Below are 21,914 nucleotides of genomic sequence, written 5' to 3' on the forward strand. Positions count from 1 at the left end.
GACAACATGACACCCCATGGGGATCTCATTCCAGAATGAGTGAATAAATTTAACAAAACATATTCACACGGGTACATGAGAAGAAAAAGTAAAAGCCCTCAAATTAAGAAAAAAAAAACCAATATTTTTGAAAATTATTAAAGGGGCCAGAAAAAAATTTAGAAAATGGCTTCAAAGTCTAAATAGGATACAAGAAGAAAAACCCAAAGTAAAGAAGCAAAGTAAAGCCCAGACAAAAGTTGTCTGAGGGATTTAACAAAAGAGGAAAAGAAATGAGGGAAAAAGAAATAACATCTGATATCTACATTGGAAGTAGTAATAAGAAGAATGATACCGCAGAATCAAAATAACTTTCATGGCAGACAAATTGGAGAAGCTGTGACAGATGCATGGGATAAGGTCACAGAGCTGAAAACTGGTTTTAAAAACTATGATTATTATGAACATGAAAGACAAAGTACTCACAATACTTTGGTATTTCTGATTCCAGAACAATAGAAAAAGAGCAAATAGAATGTGTAAGACTGAAAAATTTCATTGAGCAGAACACACCATGTCTGTGGACTTATGAGCCTACCCAGGACCAGAAAAGTTTAAGAAAAAATAGCTACAATTATATATATTCAGCTCAAAGTTTTACATTATAGAATTAAAAATGTAAAGACGTATAAGCACTCATGAAGATGAAGAAAAAATTTGCCTAAATGGAAAAATAATATCAGGCTAATCTCTTTAACACAAAATGCTAGAAAATAATACTATCATATTTTCTGAGTTCTGATGTGAATAACATCAATCAAAAATAATGTTATGATATTTAGTGTGGGAAATAAACATAGCTTGCAACTGAATTAGCAACAACTGAGTGTGGCAAATATTTTCATTAAATATTACAAAGCAATATCTTTAATAGGAACAAAGTTCTCACAAGTCAATAACAAAACAAGAAAATGGACAAAAATACAAATAATTTATAAAAGAAGTTCAAAATGGCCAATGAATGAATAAGAGTATGTTCAAAGTCCCTGTTCTCATTAAAGAAGCAACAACAAAAACAATAACATATCATGACATGTGATGGTTAATTTCACGTACCATCTTGAAATATGACATAGTACATTCTCTGCAGACTTCTTAAAAATTGAAAAATGGCCAGGTGTGGTGTCTCTCACCTATAACCTCAGCACTTTGGGAGGTCATGGATGGAGGATTCCTCTAGGTCAGCAGTATAAGACCAGCCTGGACAACATAGTGAGAACTGGTTTCTATAAAAGATAAAAATATTAGCTAGGTATGGTGGTACATGCCTGTAGTCCCAGCTACTCAGCAAGCTGAGGCAGGAGAATCACTTGACCCCAGAAGATTGAGGCTGCAGTGAGCTGTGATTGTACCATTGCACTCCAGCCTGGGCAACAGAGTAAGAAGACTCTGTCTCAAAAATAAAAGAAAAATGGAGACACAAAAGAGAACCTAACTTGACAGATATTTGGTCAAACATTATTCTGGGTGTTTTTTTGTGAGAATGGTTTAAGATGAGATTAAAACTTAAATTGGTGGACTGAGTAAAGCAGATTGTTCTCCCCACTGTAGGTGGGCCTTACCCAATCAGCTGAAGGTCTGAGGAAAACAGTCTGATACTTCCCCAATCAGAGTGAATTCTTCCTGCCCAGTAGCCTTTAAACTGGGACATTTTTTTCACTGCCTTTGTACTCAAAACATCAGTCCTCCTGGTTTTCCAGCTTGCCAAGTAACCAGAGATCTTGAACTGGCCTCCATTATAGCGTGAGCCAAGCCTTACAATAAATGTCTTTATAATCACACACACACACACACACACACACACACACACACACACACACACACCCTGTAAGTTCTGTTTCTCTGGAGAATCACTGAAAGTAATGGCAAAAACAGCAATTACTTTTGCATCAACCTAATACGCAATATTTACTACTAAAATCGTAATGCTAATAAAACAATCAAGACTACCTCTTGTGTTTGTAGACTGGTAATTTCAAAAAATGTTAAGACTGTAAATTTTTAACCTTTCTGGATCACAGTTTGGTAATTACAATATTTCTAAAAATCTTATATACTTAATCTAGTAATTTCATTTCAAGGAATATGTGAAGTGGAAATATAACATAGCACATTCACCATAAAAACCCTAGAAGAAAACCTAGGCAAAACCATTCAGGACATAGGCATAGGCAAGGACTTCATGACTAAAATACCAAAAACATTGGCAACAAAAGCTAAAATAGACAAATGGAATCTAATTAAACTCCGGAGCTTCTGCACAGCAAAAGAAACAATCATTAGAGTGAACTGGCAACCAACAGAATGGGAAAAAATTTTTGCAACCTACCCATCTGACAAAGGACTAATATCCAGGATCTACAAAGAACTAAAACAGATTTACAAGAAAAAAACAAGCAAGCCCATTCAAAAGTGGGCAAAGCATATGAACAGACACTTTTCAAAAGAAGATATTTATGAGGCTAACAAACATATGAAAAAATGCTCATCATCACTGGTCATTAGAGAAATGCAAATCAAAACCACATTGAGATACCATCTCATGCCAGTTAGAAGGGCAATTATTAAAAAATCTGTAGACAACAGAAGCTGGAGAGGATGTGGAGAAATAGGAACACTTTTACACTGTTGGTGGGAGTATAAATTAGTTCAACAATTGTGGAAGACAGTGTAGCGATTCCTCAATGACCTAGAAATAGAAAACTCCATTTGACCCTGCAATCCCTTTACTGAGTATATATCCAAAGGACTACAAATCATTCTATTGTAAAGACACATGCACACGTATGTACACTGCGGCACTGTTTACAATAGCAAAGACCTGGAACCAACCCAAATGCCCATCGATGATATATTGGACAAGGAAAATGTGGAATACTATGGAATATGCCATGGAATACTGTGGAATATACCATGGAATACAATGCAGCCATAAAAAATGATGAGTTCATGTCCTTTGTAGGGACATGGATGAATCTGGAAACCATCATTCTCCACAAACTGACACAAGAACAGAAAAACAAACACCTCATGTTCTCACTCACAGGTGGGTGTTGAACAATGAGAACACATGGACACAGGGAGGGGAGCATCACACACTGGCATCTGTTGCAGGGGAACAGGGGAGGGACAGTGGGGGGTAGGGAGGTTGGGGAAGGATAACATGGGGAGAAATGCCAGATATAGGTGACAGGGGGATGGAGGCAGTAAACCACCTTGCCATGTATGTGCCTATGCAACAATCCTGCGTGTTTTGCACATGTACCCCAGAACCTAACCTAATGTGCAATAAAAAACATATATATATATATAAAAGCAATCCACTAAGCCTGTATTCACATTAGATAAAATCTTCCTGCAACGCCCCCTGCCAAAAAACACTAATAAATTACTATTTTTTAAAAAAAAAAACATAGCACATTCACTGCAGACTTTAAAATATTGAAAATGAGGACAGAAGAGAATCTTAATGTTCAATGCTGAGGAAAGGTAAACATGTTTGATAAATCTATTATGAGTCAGACATTGTGAATCTATTAAAAAATGTTGAGGTATACTCAATGGCATGGGAAATTCTAATAATACAACATTAAGTGAAATAAGTAGGAGATAAAATTGAGAGATCTCAATTTTCTATTATAAAACAAAAACGTGTAAATCTAGACATAAACAAACACATCAAGTGCTTATGTCTGAATAATGAGGATACCTCAGATTTTTATTTTTATTGTGTTTTTCTGCTTTCCATAATTTCTAAACAAATATTGATTAATTTTATAAGCAAAATATAACATTATTTTAGGAAACAGAAAGAGTGGGCAGATCCTTGCTTCTAAGAAGCTACAGAGTAGATAATACAAACCCAAAATCAATTGTCAGAAAATCCTTTTGAGTCAGGAATGGTTTTTCTTAAATTGTACGAAGTATCGTGTTTGACAAGCTGCTTACATCTGTGGGTATTCCCTTTTTCATTAGAGACATCTACAACAGAACTTCCTCTATAAAGAACTGCTTTCTTTCCTGAGTAATACACACTTGACCATCTGTGGTTGTATGAGCTTTTTCAGTTTTCCAAATGGAAATCTTTGAAATATTGCAAAAGACTTTGTATTATAGAGCTTCTGACAATAAAGGTGCCCAATTTTCCATTTTATTCCCAAAATTATTAAAGAAAATAAGAGAGGTGAAACTTAATCTCATAAACATCTCTATCATTACAAATCTACACCCTGTGGCTTTACAATTATCTGTTTCCTAATGCTCTATTCGCTTGATATTTCAAATGCCTAAAGTCTTAGCACTTTGCATTAAAAAGTAATCATTAATCTTCCTGATTCTGCCCTAGTTAATAAATTAGGATGAATACAGACTGAGATTCTTATGGCAGCATATGTTTTCATCATTTTAACCCTGAGTAAATAAATGTTCTCAACTTGTTAACTGTACTATTACTGTGGTTGGAAAATTGAATTAGCACAAAAATATTTAAAATAATTCTCTGAAATAAATTGATATAAAAACTCATCTCACATTAAGATATAGGAGAAAGATGTGTTAATAGAGAAATAAAAATTCAAGACAGACAAAAGCTAATAGCCATAATACAGCATACCTCACTTCCAAAAGAAGGAAACAAGAACAAGAACAAAGTACTCTCCAAATCACTGAAAAACATGAGCAAACAATTACAAAAATTAACGTATGGAGAGGAACAAGTAATTCAAAAAATAAATAAAAATGATGAATAAATCTATGCAAAGATATTCAAACTCACGGGTTTGTATAAGAATAAATGAGAATATGCACTTAGTATAGTGTCTGGTACATGATAAATGAAGCTATTAAAACACAATAATAATTAAAGAAATACAAATTTAAGGTACTACATATATGTATATTTACAAGTATGCAAATCACACTGGCAAACATTAAAAAGAGCTTATGATGCCCAAAATTGGCAAGAATGTGAGGAAACAGGCACTGCCATCATTCGCTGCTTTAGTATAAACAGGGGCATCATTTTTTAGAAAACACTCTGAAAATATCTTTTAAAGTAAAAACTTATACTTATATCATTGAGTCATTCCACTGCTTGAAATTTATCCTATAAAAATATTAACATAAGTGTACAAAGATACCTATATATGGATATTCATCACAGCAATGATGTAAAGAAGAATTGGAAATAGATCAGAAGTCTGCCAAAAGGGTTGATTCAATCAGCACAATAGAACATTATAATACAAAATGCAATGAGTATTACATACTGATACAGAAAACTTCCCAGTAAATAAAAAGTACATTGCAAAGTACACAACATCCCATTTTTGTCGTGATTGTGTGTAAAAGAAAATGCTCACTGTTTAAGTCATCCAGTCTATGGTATTCTAGTACAACAGCCCTCACTGACCAGGACAGTGACTGGAAGTGTTAGAGACATTTTTCTTTCTCATTTATGATGGAAAAAAAAACAAACTCCTAACTTAGGTTGGTAGAAGCTTCTGAGTTTCAGAAATATTAAAGAATGTTGTGCTTGAAATTCTTATGTCAAAGATGAGTGCAAAAGAAAAGGATGGAAATGATGTAAATAATACTTCAAATTAGCTGGAGATAACAAAATGGTAAGCAACTCTTCAGGACTTATAAGGTCAACAATATTTAACTGGGCTTGTCTGATTGCTTACGTGTAATTACTACTTCATATGAGACACACAGTCATAGACCTATACATGTGGCTTTCACTTATTGTCTCCTCCTCTGTGTCAGGTACTGTACATGCATTTTCCCTGCAAGCATCATCTCACTTAATCCATATCACAATCCTAGAACACAGATTTTATGATGCTTAATGCACAGATGGAAAACTTCAAGCTCACAGAAGGTAAGTAACTTGCTCAGAATCACTCAGCTAGAATATCCCTCAGTCAGTATTTGACTCCTCCTCTGTCTACCTCCAAAGCCCCTGCTCTTTCCACTGTACTCCAACCAAGGATAATTTTAGAGGCATATCTTAAGATATGTACAATAGGTTTGTGAAAATAAAATTTTAGGTCTTTGTATTTCAGTACAGGGTATTCTAGATATGAAGCTTTGTTAGTATGTTCTCACACGTCTATAAAGAACTACCTGAGACTAGGTAATTTATGAAGAAAAGAGGTTTAATTGACTTATAGTTCTGCACAGGAAACATGGCTGGGGAGGCCTCAGGAAACTTACAATAATGGTGAAAGGTGAAGAGGAAGTAGGCATGTCTTAAATGGTGGGAACAGGAAAGAGAGAGCAAAGGGGGAGGAGCTACATACTTTCAAACAACTAGATCTCATGAGAACTCTTATCACAAGACAGCACTCTGGGGATGGTGCTAAACTGTTAGAAACCACTCCCATTATCCAATCACCTCCCACCAGCCCCTACCTCTAACACTTGGGATCACAATTCAACATGAGATTTGAGTGGGGATATAGAGCCAAATTATATCATACCGCCACCAGCCTCTCCCAAATCTCATGTCCTTACATTTCAAAACACAATTATGCCTTCTCAACAGCCCCCCAAACATTAACTCGTTTCAGCGTTAACTCAAAAGTTCAAGTCCAAAATCTTATCTGAGACAAGCCAAGTCCCTTCTGCCTATGAGCCAGTAAAATAAAAAACAAGTTAGTTACTTCCAAGATACAATGGGGGTGGGTTTAGGCATTGGGTAAATGCTCCCATTCAAAAAGGAAGAAGTTGCCCAAAACAAAGAGGCTACAAGAGGTCCCATGCAAGTCCAAAACCCAGCAGGGCAATCATTAAATCTAAAAGCTTCAAAATAATCTCCTTTGACTCTATGTCTCACATCCAGGCCATGCTGACACAAGGCGTGGGCACACAAGGTGTGGGTTCCCAAGGCCTTGGGCAGCTCTGCTTCTGTGGCTCTGCAGGGTATAGCCTCCACGGCTGCTTTCATGGGCTGACATTGAGTACCTGCTGCTTTTCCAGGCACATGGTGCAAAGTGTCAATGGATCTACCGTTCTGGGGTCTGCAGGACAGTGGCCCTCTTCTCACAGCTCCACTAGGCAGTGTTCCAGTGGGGACTCTGTATGGGGACTCCAAACCCATACAGAGGCTCTCCATGGGGGCCCTACCCCTGCAGCAGACTTCTGTATGGATATCTATGTATTTCCATACATCTTCTGAAATCTAGTTGGAGTCTCCCAAGCCTCAACTCTTGCACTCTATGCACTCACAGGCTTAATACCACGTGGAAACTGCCAAGGATTCTTACGACTTGCACCTTCTGAAGCAGTGCTCTGAGACATATCTGGGGCCCTTTTTGCCATGGAGTTGGAGGGGCTGGGATGTAGGGTACCATGTCCTGAGGCTGCACAGAGCAGTGGGGCTCTGAGCCTGGCCCACAAAACCATTTTACCTTCCTAGGCGTCTGGGCTTGTAATGGGATGGGCTACTTTGAAGGTTTCTCAAATGCCTAAAAGGCGTTTTCCTCATTGCCTTAGCTATTAACATTCAGCTACTCTTTACTTATGCAAATTTCTTCAGTTGGCTTGAACTTCTCTGAAAATGGGTTTTCCTTTTCTACCTCAGAGCCAGGCTGCAAATTTTCCAAACTTTTATGCTTTTCTTCTCTTTTTAAGTTCCAGTTTCAGGTCATTTCTTTCTTTATGCAAATGAGCATAGGCTTTTAGAATCAGCCATGTCACATCTTGAACATTTTGCTGCTTAAAAATTTCTTCTGCCAGGTACCTTAAATCATCTCTCTCAAGTTCAAATTTCCAGAGATCCCTAGAGCAGGGGCACAATGCTACCACTCTCTTTGCTAAAGCTTAGCAAGAGTAACCTTTACTCCAGTTCTCAGTAAGTTCCTCATATCAATCTGAGGCTACCTCACCCTGGACTTCATTGTCTATATCACTATCGGCATTTTGGTTACAACAATTTAACAAGTCTCTAGAAAGTTCCAAACTTTCCTTCATCTTCATGTTGTCTGAGCCCTCTAAACTTTTCCAGCTTCTGCCTGTTGCCCCATTTCAAAGTTGCTTCCACCTTTTCAGGTGTCTTCATAACAATGCCTCACTCCCAGTACCAATTTTTTATATTAGTCCATTCTCACATTGCTATAAAAAACTACCTGAGGCTGGGTTATATATAAAGAAAATAGGTTTAATTAACTCACAGTTGAACAGGTTGTATACAAGACATGGCTGGGAAGCCTCTCTAGACTCATATAGCCTTGAAAAATAGTCTGCATTCTGGATATAGTCTGGCACCTACTGGGGAGGAAATTTGGGGAGCAAAATGAAGCTGGAGCTCTTTCAAAGTTTCAGTCCCAAAGAAAATCCCCACTTGCAAGGTTTTCTATATTTTACCTATCTCAGAGCTCCGCCAATGCAAAAAAAATCTATTTCTTGGGTATGAGGTAAGGAGACAGGGGGTTGTTTGTTAAAGGCAAGTGATTTAACATCACAGCTATCTGAGCCAGCAGATAACAACAATTGAGCAAAAAACCTCAAAAGCTTAAAAGAAAAGCTGGGGCATTAGATATACACATAGGCTTTGGAAAGCTCCAATACATTCCTGGGAATTTAAAAGGCCATGTGCATGCTTGAGGCTTTGTTCATGTTCAGGAAAAACTTGAGAAGGCTCTAGGCTCTCTCACCACTGGTACTTTGAGGGTATACACAAATGAAGGCTAAGACAGTTACTAACTTCCTGGAGGAGTGTTAAAGTCATGCCCCAACATGCACATGCAGTCTTCTAGCAAAGACTGGGAGATTTCTTCATTACAGGCATGTAAGCAGATCTCTGTTCAATCAATAGCTGACCATTAAATTAATGAAACAGAGATGTCAGTGGCCACATGTGACAAAGAATATAGATTTATGAAATTAAATGTGTAAATTCAGAAAACTCAATAAGCAAACGGCAGCTACTACTATAAACAGAAACAACAAACCCTGAGAGAAAAAAATTATCTGATTTCCAAATTTTCCACACAGAATGTCTAATTTTCAACAAAATTTACAAAATATGCAAAAAACCAAGAAGGTAGGTATGATGCATACACATAGAAAATAATGAATAGAAACATCAGTTAACTCAGATGTTAGATTTACTGAACAAATAAATTAGTTGTTTTAATTATGTTCAACATAAAGGAAACAATGTCTATATAACTAAATGAGCATATGAGAATGGCATCTCATCAAATAGAAAATATCAATATAGAGATAGAAATTATAAAATTATAAAAAAGAACCACATAATTAAAAAAAAGAACTGAAAAGTACAATAACTAGGCCGGGCATGGTGGCTTATACCTGTAAACCCACAATGGGAGGCAGAGGTGGGCAGATCACCTGAGATCAGGAGTTTGAGACCAGCCTGGGCAACATGGTGAAACCCCATCTCTACTAAAAACACAAAAATTAGCTGGGCATGGTGGCATGCGCCTGTAATCCTAGCTACTCCGGAGGCTGAGATAGGAGAATCACTTGAACCCAGGAGGCAGATGTTGCAGTGAGCTGAGATTGCACCATTGCACTCCAGTCCTGCCTGGGCAACAAGAGTAACTCTGTCTCAAAAAAAAGAAAAAGAAAAGTACAATAACTAAAATGAAAATTTCACTAATGATGCCAAACAACAGATTTAACCAAGAAGAAAAAAAAATTGTTAAATGTGAAAACAGCTCAGTTGAGGTTACCACATCTGAGGAACAGAAAGAAAAAAGAACAAAGAAAAATGAATACAGCCTTAGATTTGTGTCAAATGTCATCAAATGTACCAATATATGCATAATAAAAGACTCAGAAGAAGAGGAGCAGAAAGGATATTTGATAAAACAATGGCTGAAAACTCCCCAAGCTGATGAAAAACCTTAATCCACACATCTAAGAAGTTTAACAGACTCCACTCAGAGACCCACACCTAGACAAATAAGCTGCTGAAAGACAAAGACAAAGAGATAATCTTGAAAGCAGCAAGTTAACTCATATGGCCCAATAAATTCTACTCCTAGACATATACTCAAGAGAAGTAAAAACATATGTTCATATGAAAAAACTTATACTTTAACACGGTCATTCTAGCCAAAAAATGCATAACCTCCACCTAATCTTGAAAAATCATTAGATAAGTTTGGAGTTATTCTATAAAATAATTGACCAGTACTCTTCAAAAGTGAAAACCAAGGAAAGACAGAGAAATTGTCAGACTGCAGACTAAGGACACACAAGCACTAAAGATAACAGAACATATTTTTTATTAGATTTCAGAATACAAAAAAGACACTGAGGAAAAAACTGGTCAAATGTGAACAAGGTCTGTAGTTTGGTTAAAAGGTTTTATCATTGTTAATTTCCCAGTTATGATCATTGTGCTATAATTATGTAAATATGTATGCACACTGGATTAAAGGTGTATGTGAACTCTGTATAACTTTTGTAATTTTTTTGTAAGTTTAAAATTCTTAAAAGGTAAAAAGAAGAATTGACATAGAAAAAGTTTAGAAGAGATCTATCAAAATAGTGAAGAGATGTTGCATGAGAAACTATATAAACCAATCAGAAATGTTTAGGTTGGAAAAAAGAACTGGGAGAGATATTCAAAAGGATTATCATGTGAAAAATATCACATTATTTTGCTTGCTTGCTATGAACCCAGCAAATGGATTTAAACCAAAATCTAAGAGATAGTTTCCTTTTCTACACAAAGAATTCTTGGGAGAAAGTGTGTGTTCTTTCTCATGGAAGAGTTCAAACATAAAGTGAAAGAATGTTTGTCAGCAATGCTGTGAAGGTTACTCAAGAATTACATGGCGATGGGATTAAAAGCTTGATAAAGTTCTCTTTATTCCAAGGTTCCACCTTCTGTGCAGAGGAGGATCCAGGAACTAAGGGAAGCCAAGAGAGATATAGCTCAAAACATTAGTTGGAGTTTTTCTCAGAGAGACAAAGCAGTAATCAGTAAAGCTGAGGTTGTTGCTTAGAGTGATAATACTGTGTATTAAGCGAACAGAACAAGCTATTAGCAGAATTGTATAATTAATTTCCATAAAAAGTCAGATATACTGAGCATGTTTAAAATAAAAATGTGAAGGAGCTAACAAGCCTTTGAATGAGAATTCGAATCATGATATGTTTTCAAGGATGTGTGGGAAAGTTTATTAAGGCAAGCTAGACATTTTCCAACTCTTAGATTCTATTATTCTAAGAAGACTTCATAAGGAAGGGTACTTTCAAGATTTTTTAATTTTAGGGTCTGAAGAGATAGAAAATGCTAGTCTAAGGTTGCTATTTTTATGTGGATCTATTTGTATTTCTGTATGTGTGTACATGTGCACCCATAAGCAGTAATATAGCCCTAACTGAGCAAATGCATGAAGAGATCTTGACATTTTTTTTCAAAGATGAATGGTAACTTTGTTCACTCCTCAGACAATAAGTAAGCGTGCTCTCTAATAAACACTTTTTTCATGATTCTCTTTTAAAGTAATTTAATGAAAATAAAGACTCTCAGATGATATCATATAGTACAATTACTTCTCCTTAGTTCTAATTTAGAATAGAAATTTATCCTCTATATTAATAACATTTCTTCTAATACAGCTTGCAAAATTAGATTGTTTTGAGATGATTTAGTAAAACTGGTAATTCAGTTCAGAAACAGGATAATTAAAGTAGGTTATAATAAAGTTTTTTCAGAGTATCTAAAGTAAAATATAATGCTGAAATACTAAAATGCCAAAATACTAAAAACTAGGCTGGGCGTGATGGCTCATGCCTGTAATCCTAGCACTTTGGGAGGGAGGAAAATTGCATGAGCCAGGAGTTTGTGAATAGCCTGGGTGACACAGCAAGACACTGTCTCTACGAATTAAAGACAAACACCAGAAAAGCTAAAGAACTGTAACCCATTTTAAAATTAAGTTATGAAGTTATGCAATCTTTTTCATTACAATCAAATTCTAAGCCTAGACAGAGAGAATTCACTTAAGCCTTTGCATATAGTCATTATTCAATAAGTTATTTGTTGATTTTTCTTAAGTTTGAATTCATATGAATTAGCAAGAATAAAAAGCAGACATTTGAAAGTACAAAACAATCTAACATCTTTATTGTGTCATTTTTACTTTTATGGATGTGTTGGGGTTGCTTAGAAGTAAGAATACTGAGATCAAAGTAAGTAATGTTTTCACTGTCCTCACTTCCATATGCCATGTCTTTGACACTCATTCCAATCACTCTATCAATATTCACATAACTGAGGTTCCAGATAAATGGCATATTCTCTGTTTAAGAACACTCCTCAGGACCACATTCTCTTTACTTTCACCCTGGGTCTTGACTCTTCCTATATTCTCTTTTCCCCTACACTTTGCATGATAAGGTCTCCTTTAACTTGTTTTCTTTACCTAAAGTAGCCAAGAATCTGTCTCAAGAAAAATCGATGACTACTTCCAAAGACATTCATTATAAAACTACTCAATATAAAACTACTTCCAGGTACACTCAATAGAGTTACTTCTGGTAACCAATAACAAACAGGGACAGATTTCATTTACTTTTGCCTTTGTTTTAGTTTAAGCACTGTTCAATTACAAAACAGAAAGGAAGTTAGAAGCATTTTTAGCACTAATTTCAAAAGTTGATTAATATATCCTGTAGAGGTCTCCAAACCCAGGGCAGTGGACTGGTACCTGCCCATGGCCTATTAGGAACTGGGCTGTACAGCAGGAGGTGAGCAGTGGGTGAGCCAGCATTACTGCCTGAGATCTGCCTTCTGTCAGATCAGTGGAGGCATCAGATAATCATAGAAGTGTGAATCATATTGTGGACTGTGCATGTGAGTGATCCCGGTTCAGCGCTCCTTATGGGAATCTAACTAATGCCTGATGATCTGAGGTGGAACAGTTTCATCCCCAAACCACTTCCCACCCCCATCCCCCATTTGTGAAAAAATTGTCCTCTACAAAAATGGACCCTGGTGCCAAAAAGGTTGGGGAACGCTGCTTTAGAAAACTTGGAAAGTGTAGGTGCCTCCTTCTATTAACTTGGAGTAGAATATGATTCCTCATAGATCCATAGGATCATCTGGTTTAGTGACGAAGCAACAATATTAAGTCTACGCTGGATTTTCTACTTTATAGAAAAAAGTACATTTAAAATTTTATAGGCACTTTTGGCTTTTATTCAAACCGGATTATTCAATTTAAATCTAGGTTGAAAAATACGTTTGCCTTAGTAAATTAGAATTTTATTTTTTATGCACATATAAGAAAGTTTCTCTCTTATAAGATTTGACATGCCTCATGTGGTATTTAAAATATTGAGATACTTAGCATTTGGTGACCTTAAATATATTAGATATTTTTACTAATCATATTGTTGTATGAAATCTTTATTGTATGTGTATATGTTATTGTGTAGAGAAAACATGAAAGTTTTTTCTAAAATCACATTTGTGTAAATTCACATTGGATTGTTAAGGCCCTCCTTTTTCTAGTTTAGATAGTTCCACTAAGGGATAAACTTACCAAACCCTTACATATAGTCTGTAAGTAATCACTGTTCTCCAGCTGAATTTCAAGTTACGTAGTTGGCATAAACAAGTATCTTCAATATATTATAATTAGTACAATCTTAGGATTTATGAAAGGTTATGAGTCTATATAAAAGGCTATATATAAGAGATAGTGTTTTAATCTGAAAACAGACACTTTACTAAGTTGATATTTAAGCTGCTTCGAGGAAGAATAGGGACTTTGTAGGCAGACAAATGAAAGAAGGGCATTTGAGATAGAAAAGATATATTCAGGCTGGGCGCGGTGGCTCACGCCTGTAATCCCAGCACTTTGGGAGGCCTAGGTGGGCGGATCACAAGGTCAAGAGATCAAGGCCATCCTGGCCAACATGGTGAAACCCCGTCTTACTAAAAGTACAAAAAAATTAGCTGGGCGTGGTGGCGCACGCCTGTAGTCCCAGCTACTCAGGAGGCTGAGGCAGGAGAATTGCTTGAACCTGGGAGGCGGAGGTTGCAGTGAGCCGACGTCACGCCACTGCACTCCAGCCTGGCACCTGGTGACCGAGTGAGACTGTCTCAAAAAAAAAAAAAAAAGGAAAATAAACATATATTCAAAGGTACCAAAATAAGAGATCACAGGAAACATCAAGGAAGACAAGGGAGGAGAGTGGGAAGAATGATTTGGTTCAGCAGTTTAGTGTCAAACCATGGATGACCTATCAAGCTATGATCTTGAAGGTAATGAAAGGCAACTGTTGGGTTTTAAGCATCAGAGTGATACGATAATTTGCATATTTCAGAATTTAATGAATAGATTATAAAATGAAGAAATTAGAGATGGGGCGCAAGTTAGGAGGCAACCCAACATACCAAAGAAGATAGAAGCTGAACTTGAGAGGGAGATGAAATAAGAGATGACGGTTGAAATGAGAAACTAGATTAAGAAGGCAACCATTTAGGAGTTAGGCTAGAAAATAATTTGTGATTATAAAATATTGCGTGTAAGGTGAAAGAAAGAGAAAGTAACTTGAGTTCACAGCCTATGTATGTGGGTGGATAGTGGACATTTCATAGAGAATGTGGGTCAAAGCATTTTAGGATATCAATTTTAAACATACTAAATAGGAAAGAGCTGTGTATTACTCTGGTAAAGATGTTTATAAAACATCTGAATATATAATATAGATATGGAGCTCAGAAAAGTGTTTTATAGGCTAGAGACACAACTTCAGGGGGTTATCATAGAAAGTGGCAAACCATAATAATAGATAACAATGCATAGAGAGAAAAGTAGGCCCAAGTCAGCACTTAGGAACACAAATATTTAAAGTGTTTTCACTGCTATTTACTATTACTGCTTTCCATAAAAATTTTAACCCTAGATTATATAAATTATTTGGCAAAATTTTTGTCTTTGGCTGTATTTAATCAGTAATACTTAACCAGCGTATTACTATTTAAAATGCAGATATGCACACTTTCTATAAAATCCATCTTAAAATACTGAACTATATTTAATGAAACAGCTTGTAGATGATTTATAATTCCATCTAGAATAATCAGAAAAAATAAAGTAAAATCAACCAAACAAAACCATTTGTTTGAAGGCACTGGAAAGTTGTTGAGGCAGCCATGATTTAAGAGGCCAAGCTTGTAAAGAAGACAAGCTGGTTGAAATCAGTGCTATATTCAGCATACCACTTTTCCCTCCAGGGTATCTGCCTATTAATACTTGGAGAAGAAAGACTGACTGAAAATTCAGGACTAGGAAAGATGCTGAGAGTCATGGAAGCCAGCGGAGCATCTGGTAATCTCAAAGAGCTAAGGAGACAAAAATTAGACTTCAGAGCTGGCAAGAAAGAGAACTTGAGAAAACGCATTCCAGAAAGAAGTGAACAAGATACTTGGAGATTTTCCCCTTGAGGCATTTAAAAAATTCTTAGCTCTTCCATAGGGGAAAGAGCATAGGAGACAAGCAAAATGCTACGAAGTAACCACTGCCCAACAGAGGAGCCATTAGCTCACACAACCATAAATCCTACCATGACCTCTAGAGAAATGGCATGTTTTAAAATGATGATATAGGTATACAATATTTAATATAAATAATGTATCAGTTTATATCCTTAAATTAAAATAGAATATTAAAGAAATAGAATATTTACAAGATAGAATGAATTCATATGGGAATGACTTAGGAATATTCTTTGTGAATTAAGGAGAAAAGTAACCTATAGTGCAATAGTTAGACACTCTGGTCTAATAATTCTTTAAGATTAAAATCAGGTAGCAGTAATTATAATGTATTTTTCACTTCACTTATAATTCACGTGGTCACAGAGAACATTTGGCAAAAGCTTAAGAAGGCAAATAGTTTCAGTAAGTTCATTTGGACGTTCTTTGATCATAGTTTATTTCTCCCTTTAAAAATCCTTTTAAAAGGATCAAGAGAGTTTTTTCTAATTAATATTACATTCATTGGGTTCATTTAGCAAGTCTGGATGGGTACACATGTAATGTGTTTTATTTCCTAAAACTAAGTAAGTCCTGTCTTGCCAGGGAGCTCATGAAAGGAATGGTCTGTCAGCCACCACAGCTTGCTTCATGGTTACTTTGCATGTCACAAAGAATGATGTAGAATTTTCTGAAATTAATCCTGGCAGCCCACGATTTAAATTAATGCAAGGGGTGGTAAAATGTAAAAAATCATAATATAATTCTGAGAAGATGCCATTGTTTCTTTTTAGAAGAATACAGCAATGCAGACTTGTGTATGCATAAAATACATTATAATATTATAATCAGTATGAAGGAGTCTTCTTAAATCTCAATAAAAAGAATTACAAAAATGTATATTATATATGTGTTGTGTTTGCATGTTTGTGTGTGTATATTGTGTGTTTGAGTGTGTGTTTTACATAGCTAGTCTCCATCTGAATGTGTTATGGGGTATGTGTCTGTGATTGCCTATCATGAAATACATTTGTATATATCAATAACGAGTATTTATTCAGTATATAATTGATCAGAAGCAATAATTCTATTAAAATGACTTCTGCTGATACACTTTAACTTTCAATATTTTTAATGTCTATTAACTAATTTTATCTTCATAATAACCTGTGAGATAATTATGTAATACTGTCTTCATAAGACGGTGAATAGGCTATTTTTTCTTATTTAGAATTTTACTTTTTCTCTTTCTTACACCAAAGGAGTTGTTTGAGCTTTATTAATGCAAAGTGTGTTTCCACCCCCTATATGCAGAGGTAATAAGAGGGTCTCAGTGGTCCTCAAAGCTACAAGATACCAGATTTAGGATTAAGTCATACACACACGTGTGTATGACTCTCCATTCATTGTGATATAGTCATTTGGTACATTTGATATTCAGGGATTTTATGGGTGATGGTGGCTGCTATCACCCTCTCTCACCAAAAACACACTGCTTAATGTGCCACACCCCAGATATTTTCAGTAATCCTTTATCAAAAATTTCACAATGCCCTGATTTTGCTAAATATTATTGTTTGCCTCAATCTAATAAACTAAATGCTAAGGTACAAATTACCATTAACTGTTTGATCCACCAACTCACTTGAGAAAACTGCATCTATCAAAGAAACTTGAGAGGCCACAGTTTCCTATTTAAAAGAGTAATTAATTAAATAGAGCTTCAAACAGTGTGGCAGGAAAGCAAAGGTCTTCCTGGTACTTAGCCAGTCACAGCTCTTATGTAACTGCTTCCACTGTCTACTAATAAACGTGCTTAGGTACATGAAAGCTAGGGCAATGTGTTATGTGGAGGTACTTACAGGTCACCATGAATGAGTCCATAGATCTGTGACATGCTCTGATGATAGATTCCTCTCAAAATAACTATGAGGAGAATCATCACAAAAGCTGGTAGTCCCCAGCTCAGAAGGAAGAACAGCAGATATCTCCTCTCTGTGTGCTCATCATTCATCACCAGCACGTACCAGAAATTCACAGACTAAAAAGAAAACAAGATAAAGTGAACAGGCTCTTCTTTAATGGCACAGAACACAAACTCATCTGGCTTAGGCAGTAAGTTACCGACCAACAAAGGGCAGTTGTTATTTACTTAATAATTAGTTTTGATTATTTTGTTGTTGTTAGTTCATATTCTTTCACACATTCAAGAAATTCGGGATACCTCAAAATTCTGGAAACACAGGGAAATATTTAGTTGATTTATTGTATTTTTATTTGCCTTAATTTGCTCTGATTTACTCTCAGTTACAATCTTCTATGATTGTTTTATAAATGTGTCTTTGAAGAAACAGACACTGATATGCAAACCTACTTCCCATAAGAGCTTTCAGGTGATAATGATGTAAAGAGCTCTATATTTTGAAACTTATTGGCCAGTTTTATTTTTTGAGGGCCTATCACATGGCAGGGCCAGATAATGTTTAGTGGGGAAATAATGGTGAAGATAATCTTGGTCTCAGTGTCCAGTACAAGACATAGACAAATAAACAGAAAATGATTGCACAGAGAGAAGGTACTATAGTGGGGTTTGTTTTGTGGTCCCTGTGTCTCAGTTTATATCTCACCCTTTTGTTCATTCATATGACAAATATTTATTGAGTGCTTACTAAATTTCACAGACTAGTGTAGGCACTGGGGATACAGCAGTGAAAGAGATGGGGTGGTATTTACTTTCTTGAATCTTAGTTTCCAAATAAGTGGGCAATAAATAAGGGCAATATTTCCTTATATTATATCACATCTTTATCTGTTACTTCTAATTGAGATAAAACATATAAACAGGCTAAGTATGTAGCGAGTGGGGGGGATGAAGGGATGAGGGGACGCGTTAAACAGAGTAAGAAAACTGAGGCCTATAAATATGTTGTTGGCTCCAAATCCCACCCCTAACTTGTATCTAAGTCTTCTAGTGTCTTCTTTCCATGAGGAATGCTTATATTTAATTATCATTTAGTACACTAACAATATTGAATGTCATGCCATACATATTTCAAACAGCAATATCTATTACCTGGATAAATCTTCCTTCTCATTTTTGTATGGTGGAAAGAGTATGAGTATAAATGAATTATGTATTATATCTATATAATTATATCTCTATATACTTCATTCATACTCATGAACGTTATACTTTAAGTGGATAATCTTGGGCAAGTGACATTTTCAGAACCTCAGTTTCATGTGTACAAGGTTACTATAAAGATTAAATGAGATATTATGTGTAAAGTGCTGAGCACATATATAGTCAATGCTGGAAAATGTGACTGCCTCTCTTAAATCTCCTATTAGGAGGTCGGACAGTGTGAAAGACAAAAGATAAATACTTTTCTATTTGAAAAATAAGCATTCCTAACATTTGTGGGAAGGCTTTCAGATGTTTTATTTACTGAGGCTTCTGAGTAAGATTCTATCTTTACCAAATTAGCCTTGAGGGATTAGTATTAGGCTAAACCAGGGAAGGATAAGAATGTTTGTTTACTTAGAGATTTGTGTCTCTGAATTTTATTTCCTGCTAGCACTCCATATCTTTATGTACATTTGCTTATATCTGTAATTATGAAGCACGATTTGAGTTGTTGCTCAAGTAAATTTGTTCCAACTCATTTTTAAAAATTATTAGATCTAACATTTTGTTTTTCTTCTTTCTATAATTAGTATAGGGATCTGGACTCAAATAAGTGGGGTTGTGTCAAGTGTTGTCGCTGAAGTAATCAATACTGCCTGTTAAAGAATGAAAATTCATACAAAGCAAGGGTCATTGATTAATCCATCTTCTAAACAAAAGTACTAATTATTTATGTTGGGTAGATACTTGTGTGCATCCACGAACATGATAACTCAATGGGGTACAGTAGGTGGATGAGTCAAGGAGGAGGGTACAAATTGGTAAACGACTCTAAGTTGATTCATCATGATAAAGATTGAGACATTTTCAAAATGTCTGCTTTTATACAGATGGACATTAGTTCCATCAGTTTGAACCACTCAACCTTTCAGCAGCTGTCTGACCTTGACCACAGGCTCAGATAAGACTGAGACAAATGGAATTGTTAGATTTATACATGCAGTGCTTCTGTCCCAAAGAGCTCAAGGCACAGTGTGGCTGAATTATTGAATACTTGGTTAAGCAAAACAAGCTTCAAATATCATGAACTTTTGTGAATTATAAATAAAAAATATTTAAATTTCTTCTTAAAAGAATATAATCACTGAAATATACTCTAAGAGAAGTATTTCCTGTAACATATCATTTTTAAAGCTATGGACTAGAAATACTAGAATGTTATGCAACAACATTTAATTATTCTAGAAACAATACATGGCCCACACATAAGATTTGTGTTGGCTAGCTCACTACAAGTTTGACTTGAATTTTATTTTAATGTAGTGTGGTAGGCACTTTTTGGTCACATGCCTTGCTCATGAGCACCCTTTTTCCAAACCCTGCCCCTCGAACCCTCCTTCTACCACATGTAGAGCGGGCTCAGTGTGCTCGGTGTACTTCCTGACGCTGCTCCCCCGGGCACAGCTGATTTGATCAGGGGAGAAGCCTGGCCCAGCCTGAGCCAATCGTCTCTACATGGAATTCCTTGATGTTCCAAGGCAGTCTAAGCTGGTCCACTGAAGTAAGAGGACACAGAAAGGGGGCCGCTATGAGCACAGTGAAGCAGAGGTCTGCTAGTAGAGAAGAATGGACAAAGCCTTCCATTCTTGCTCACAGTCCCTTGTGAGGTCCAACTGTAGGTACAGTTCTTAGGTTCAATGAGTTATCCAATATGTCTTTACAATTTCATTGTTTGTTTACATTAGCTCAACTTAGTTAACGTAGTTTTTCTTTCTTCTTCTGCCAAAAACTTCAGTGAGATATATTAATGTATTGCTTTCCCAAAGTAGTGGGGTTAAAATCTCCAGTTACTACCATTTTTTTTTTTTTTAAAAAAACCAAAAGAAGACGGTGGAGCATTTGACTACACATACAGTATGTTCTCACTTAACATTGTCAATAGGTTCTTGGAAACTGCAACTTTAAGTAAAAGAAAGTATTATGAAACCAATGTTAACATAGATTAAATGATATAGACAAGAGTTACGTTCCTTTAGCATGTTTCTGGTCACAAAACAATGACCAATCTTCTAAGTAAAGACCTAAATACTTCTCGTATTAAACACTGAAATAAGCGTGACCTATACATATCTTTAAGAAAGATTGATAAAAATTAATGCGATGATTATTTTTTAAAAATTATCATTTTTTAGAGAAAGAGTCTTGCTCTGTCACCCAGGCTGAAGTGCTGCAGTGGCATGATCATAGCTCACTGCAGCCTTGAAGTCCTGGGCTCAAGCAATCCTCCCACCTCAGCCTCTCGAGTAGTAATTATTTTACCCAGGTTTTGGTGAATCAATGAGTGGTAGTGGTTGTCGTGATGGTGGGTTAAATCAAGGAATAAATATTTGCAAAGTGAAATTTAATAACTCTAAACATTAGTATATTAGAACTACCATCTTCTTATTTTCATTGTTGCTTATCAGGAAAGGATGGTGTACTCCTGAATCCTCACACGTCTCACGATTACCAGCATGTCGTGATCACCTAGGGACTGTACTTGGAAGTACTTAATTAAAAGCCCATTTTAATAAATGTAAAGAAAACTATGTAATGCTATTTTTGAAAATTCCCTATTACAAACAGAATCTATATAAATACAGAAAGGGAAGATTTACAAAGGACTCCTCCAAAAGTAAAGCTCCAAATAAATAATAAATATATTTTTTTAAAAAATCTGCAAAATTCAAAAAAACACAATGCTTAGTAACTTGATTTGGGTCTGTGACATGTTTGGCATACATAAACTGCTTTTGGCCACTATCACTTGGCTTCTCTGAGTTTTAGTTTCCTCCTATGGTAAAAGGAGAGGTTAAACTTTTAGTTATTAATAATTTCCTAACACTTTGTGATTGATTACTGTGGAAATGACAATTCTTAAGTAAAAAGACTAATGGCATGGATGTATACAGACAATGATTTCAGCCACACACAGATTTTACAGATTATCTTGCCATATCCTTTTATGATGAAACTGTGGCAATGAAAGAACAGCATAGCTTTTTCATCTTCTGGTTAGCTACAGAACTAGGAGTAGAACATAACTCCAAACTGCCTTGTAAAGACTGATTATATTTAAGATTTATTTCTGTAGAAATTGACACAAATAGGCTGGGCACAGTGGCTAACACCTGCAATCCCAGTACTTTGGGAGGCCGAGGTGGGCAGATTGCTTGAGCCCAGGAGTTCCAGATCAGGCTGGGCAACATGGGGAAACCCCGTCTCTGCAAAAAATAC

At 35.9% G+C, this 21,914-nt stretch overlaps 1 protein-coding gene across 3 annotated transcripts in view; it reads right to left on the bottom strand.

The window, feature by feature from the left end:
* ADGRV1 (adhesion G protein-coupled receptor V1) overlaps positions 1-21,914 on the bottom strand; it is a 565,868-nt gene that overhangs the window by 169,335 nt on the left and 374,619 nt on the right. For all 3 annotated transcript variants that reach the window (XM_032276299.1, XM_032276290.1, XM_032276319.1), the window contains one exon: positions 17,374-17,552. In XM_032276299.1, the coding sequence (XP_032132190.1) occupies positions 17,374-17,552 (179 nt within the window). The remainder of the gene's footprint in view (positions 1-17,373; positions 17,553-21,914) is intronic.

Source organism: Sapajus apella, unplaced genomic scaffold (assembly GCF_009761245.1).
Source record: "Sapajus apella isolate SASKATOON/1434 unplaced genomic scaffold, GSC_monkey_1.0 scaffold1, whole genome shotgun sequence".
Taxonomy (NCBI): domain Eukaryota; kingdom Metazoa; phylum Chordata; class Mammalia; order Primates; family Cebidae; genus Sapajus; species Sapajus apella.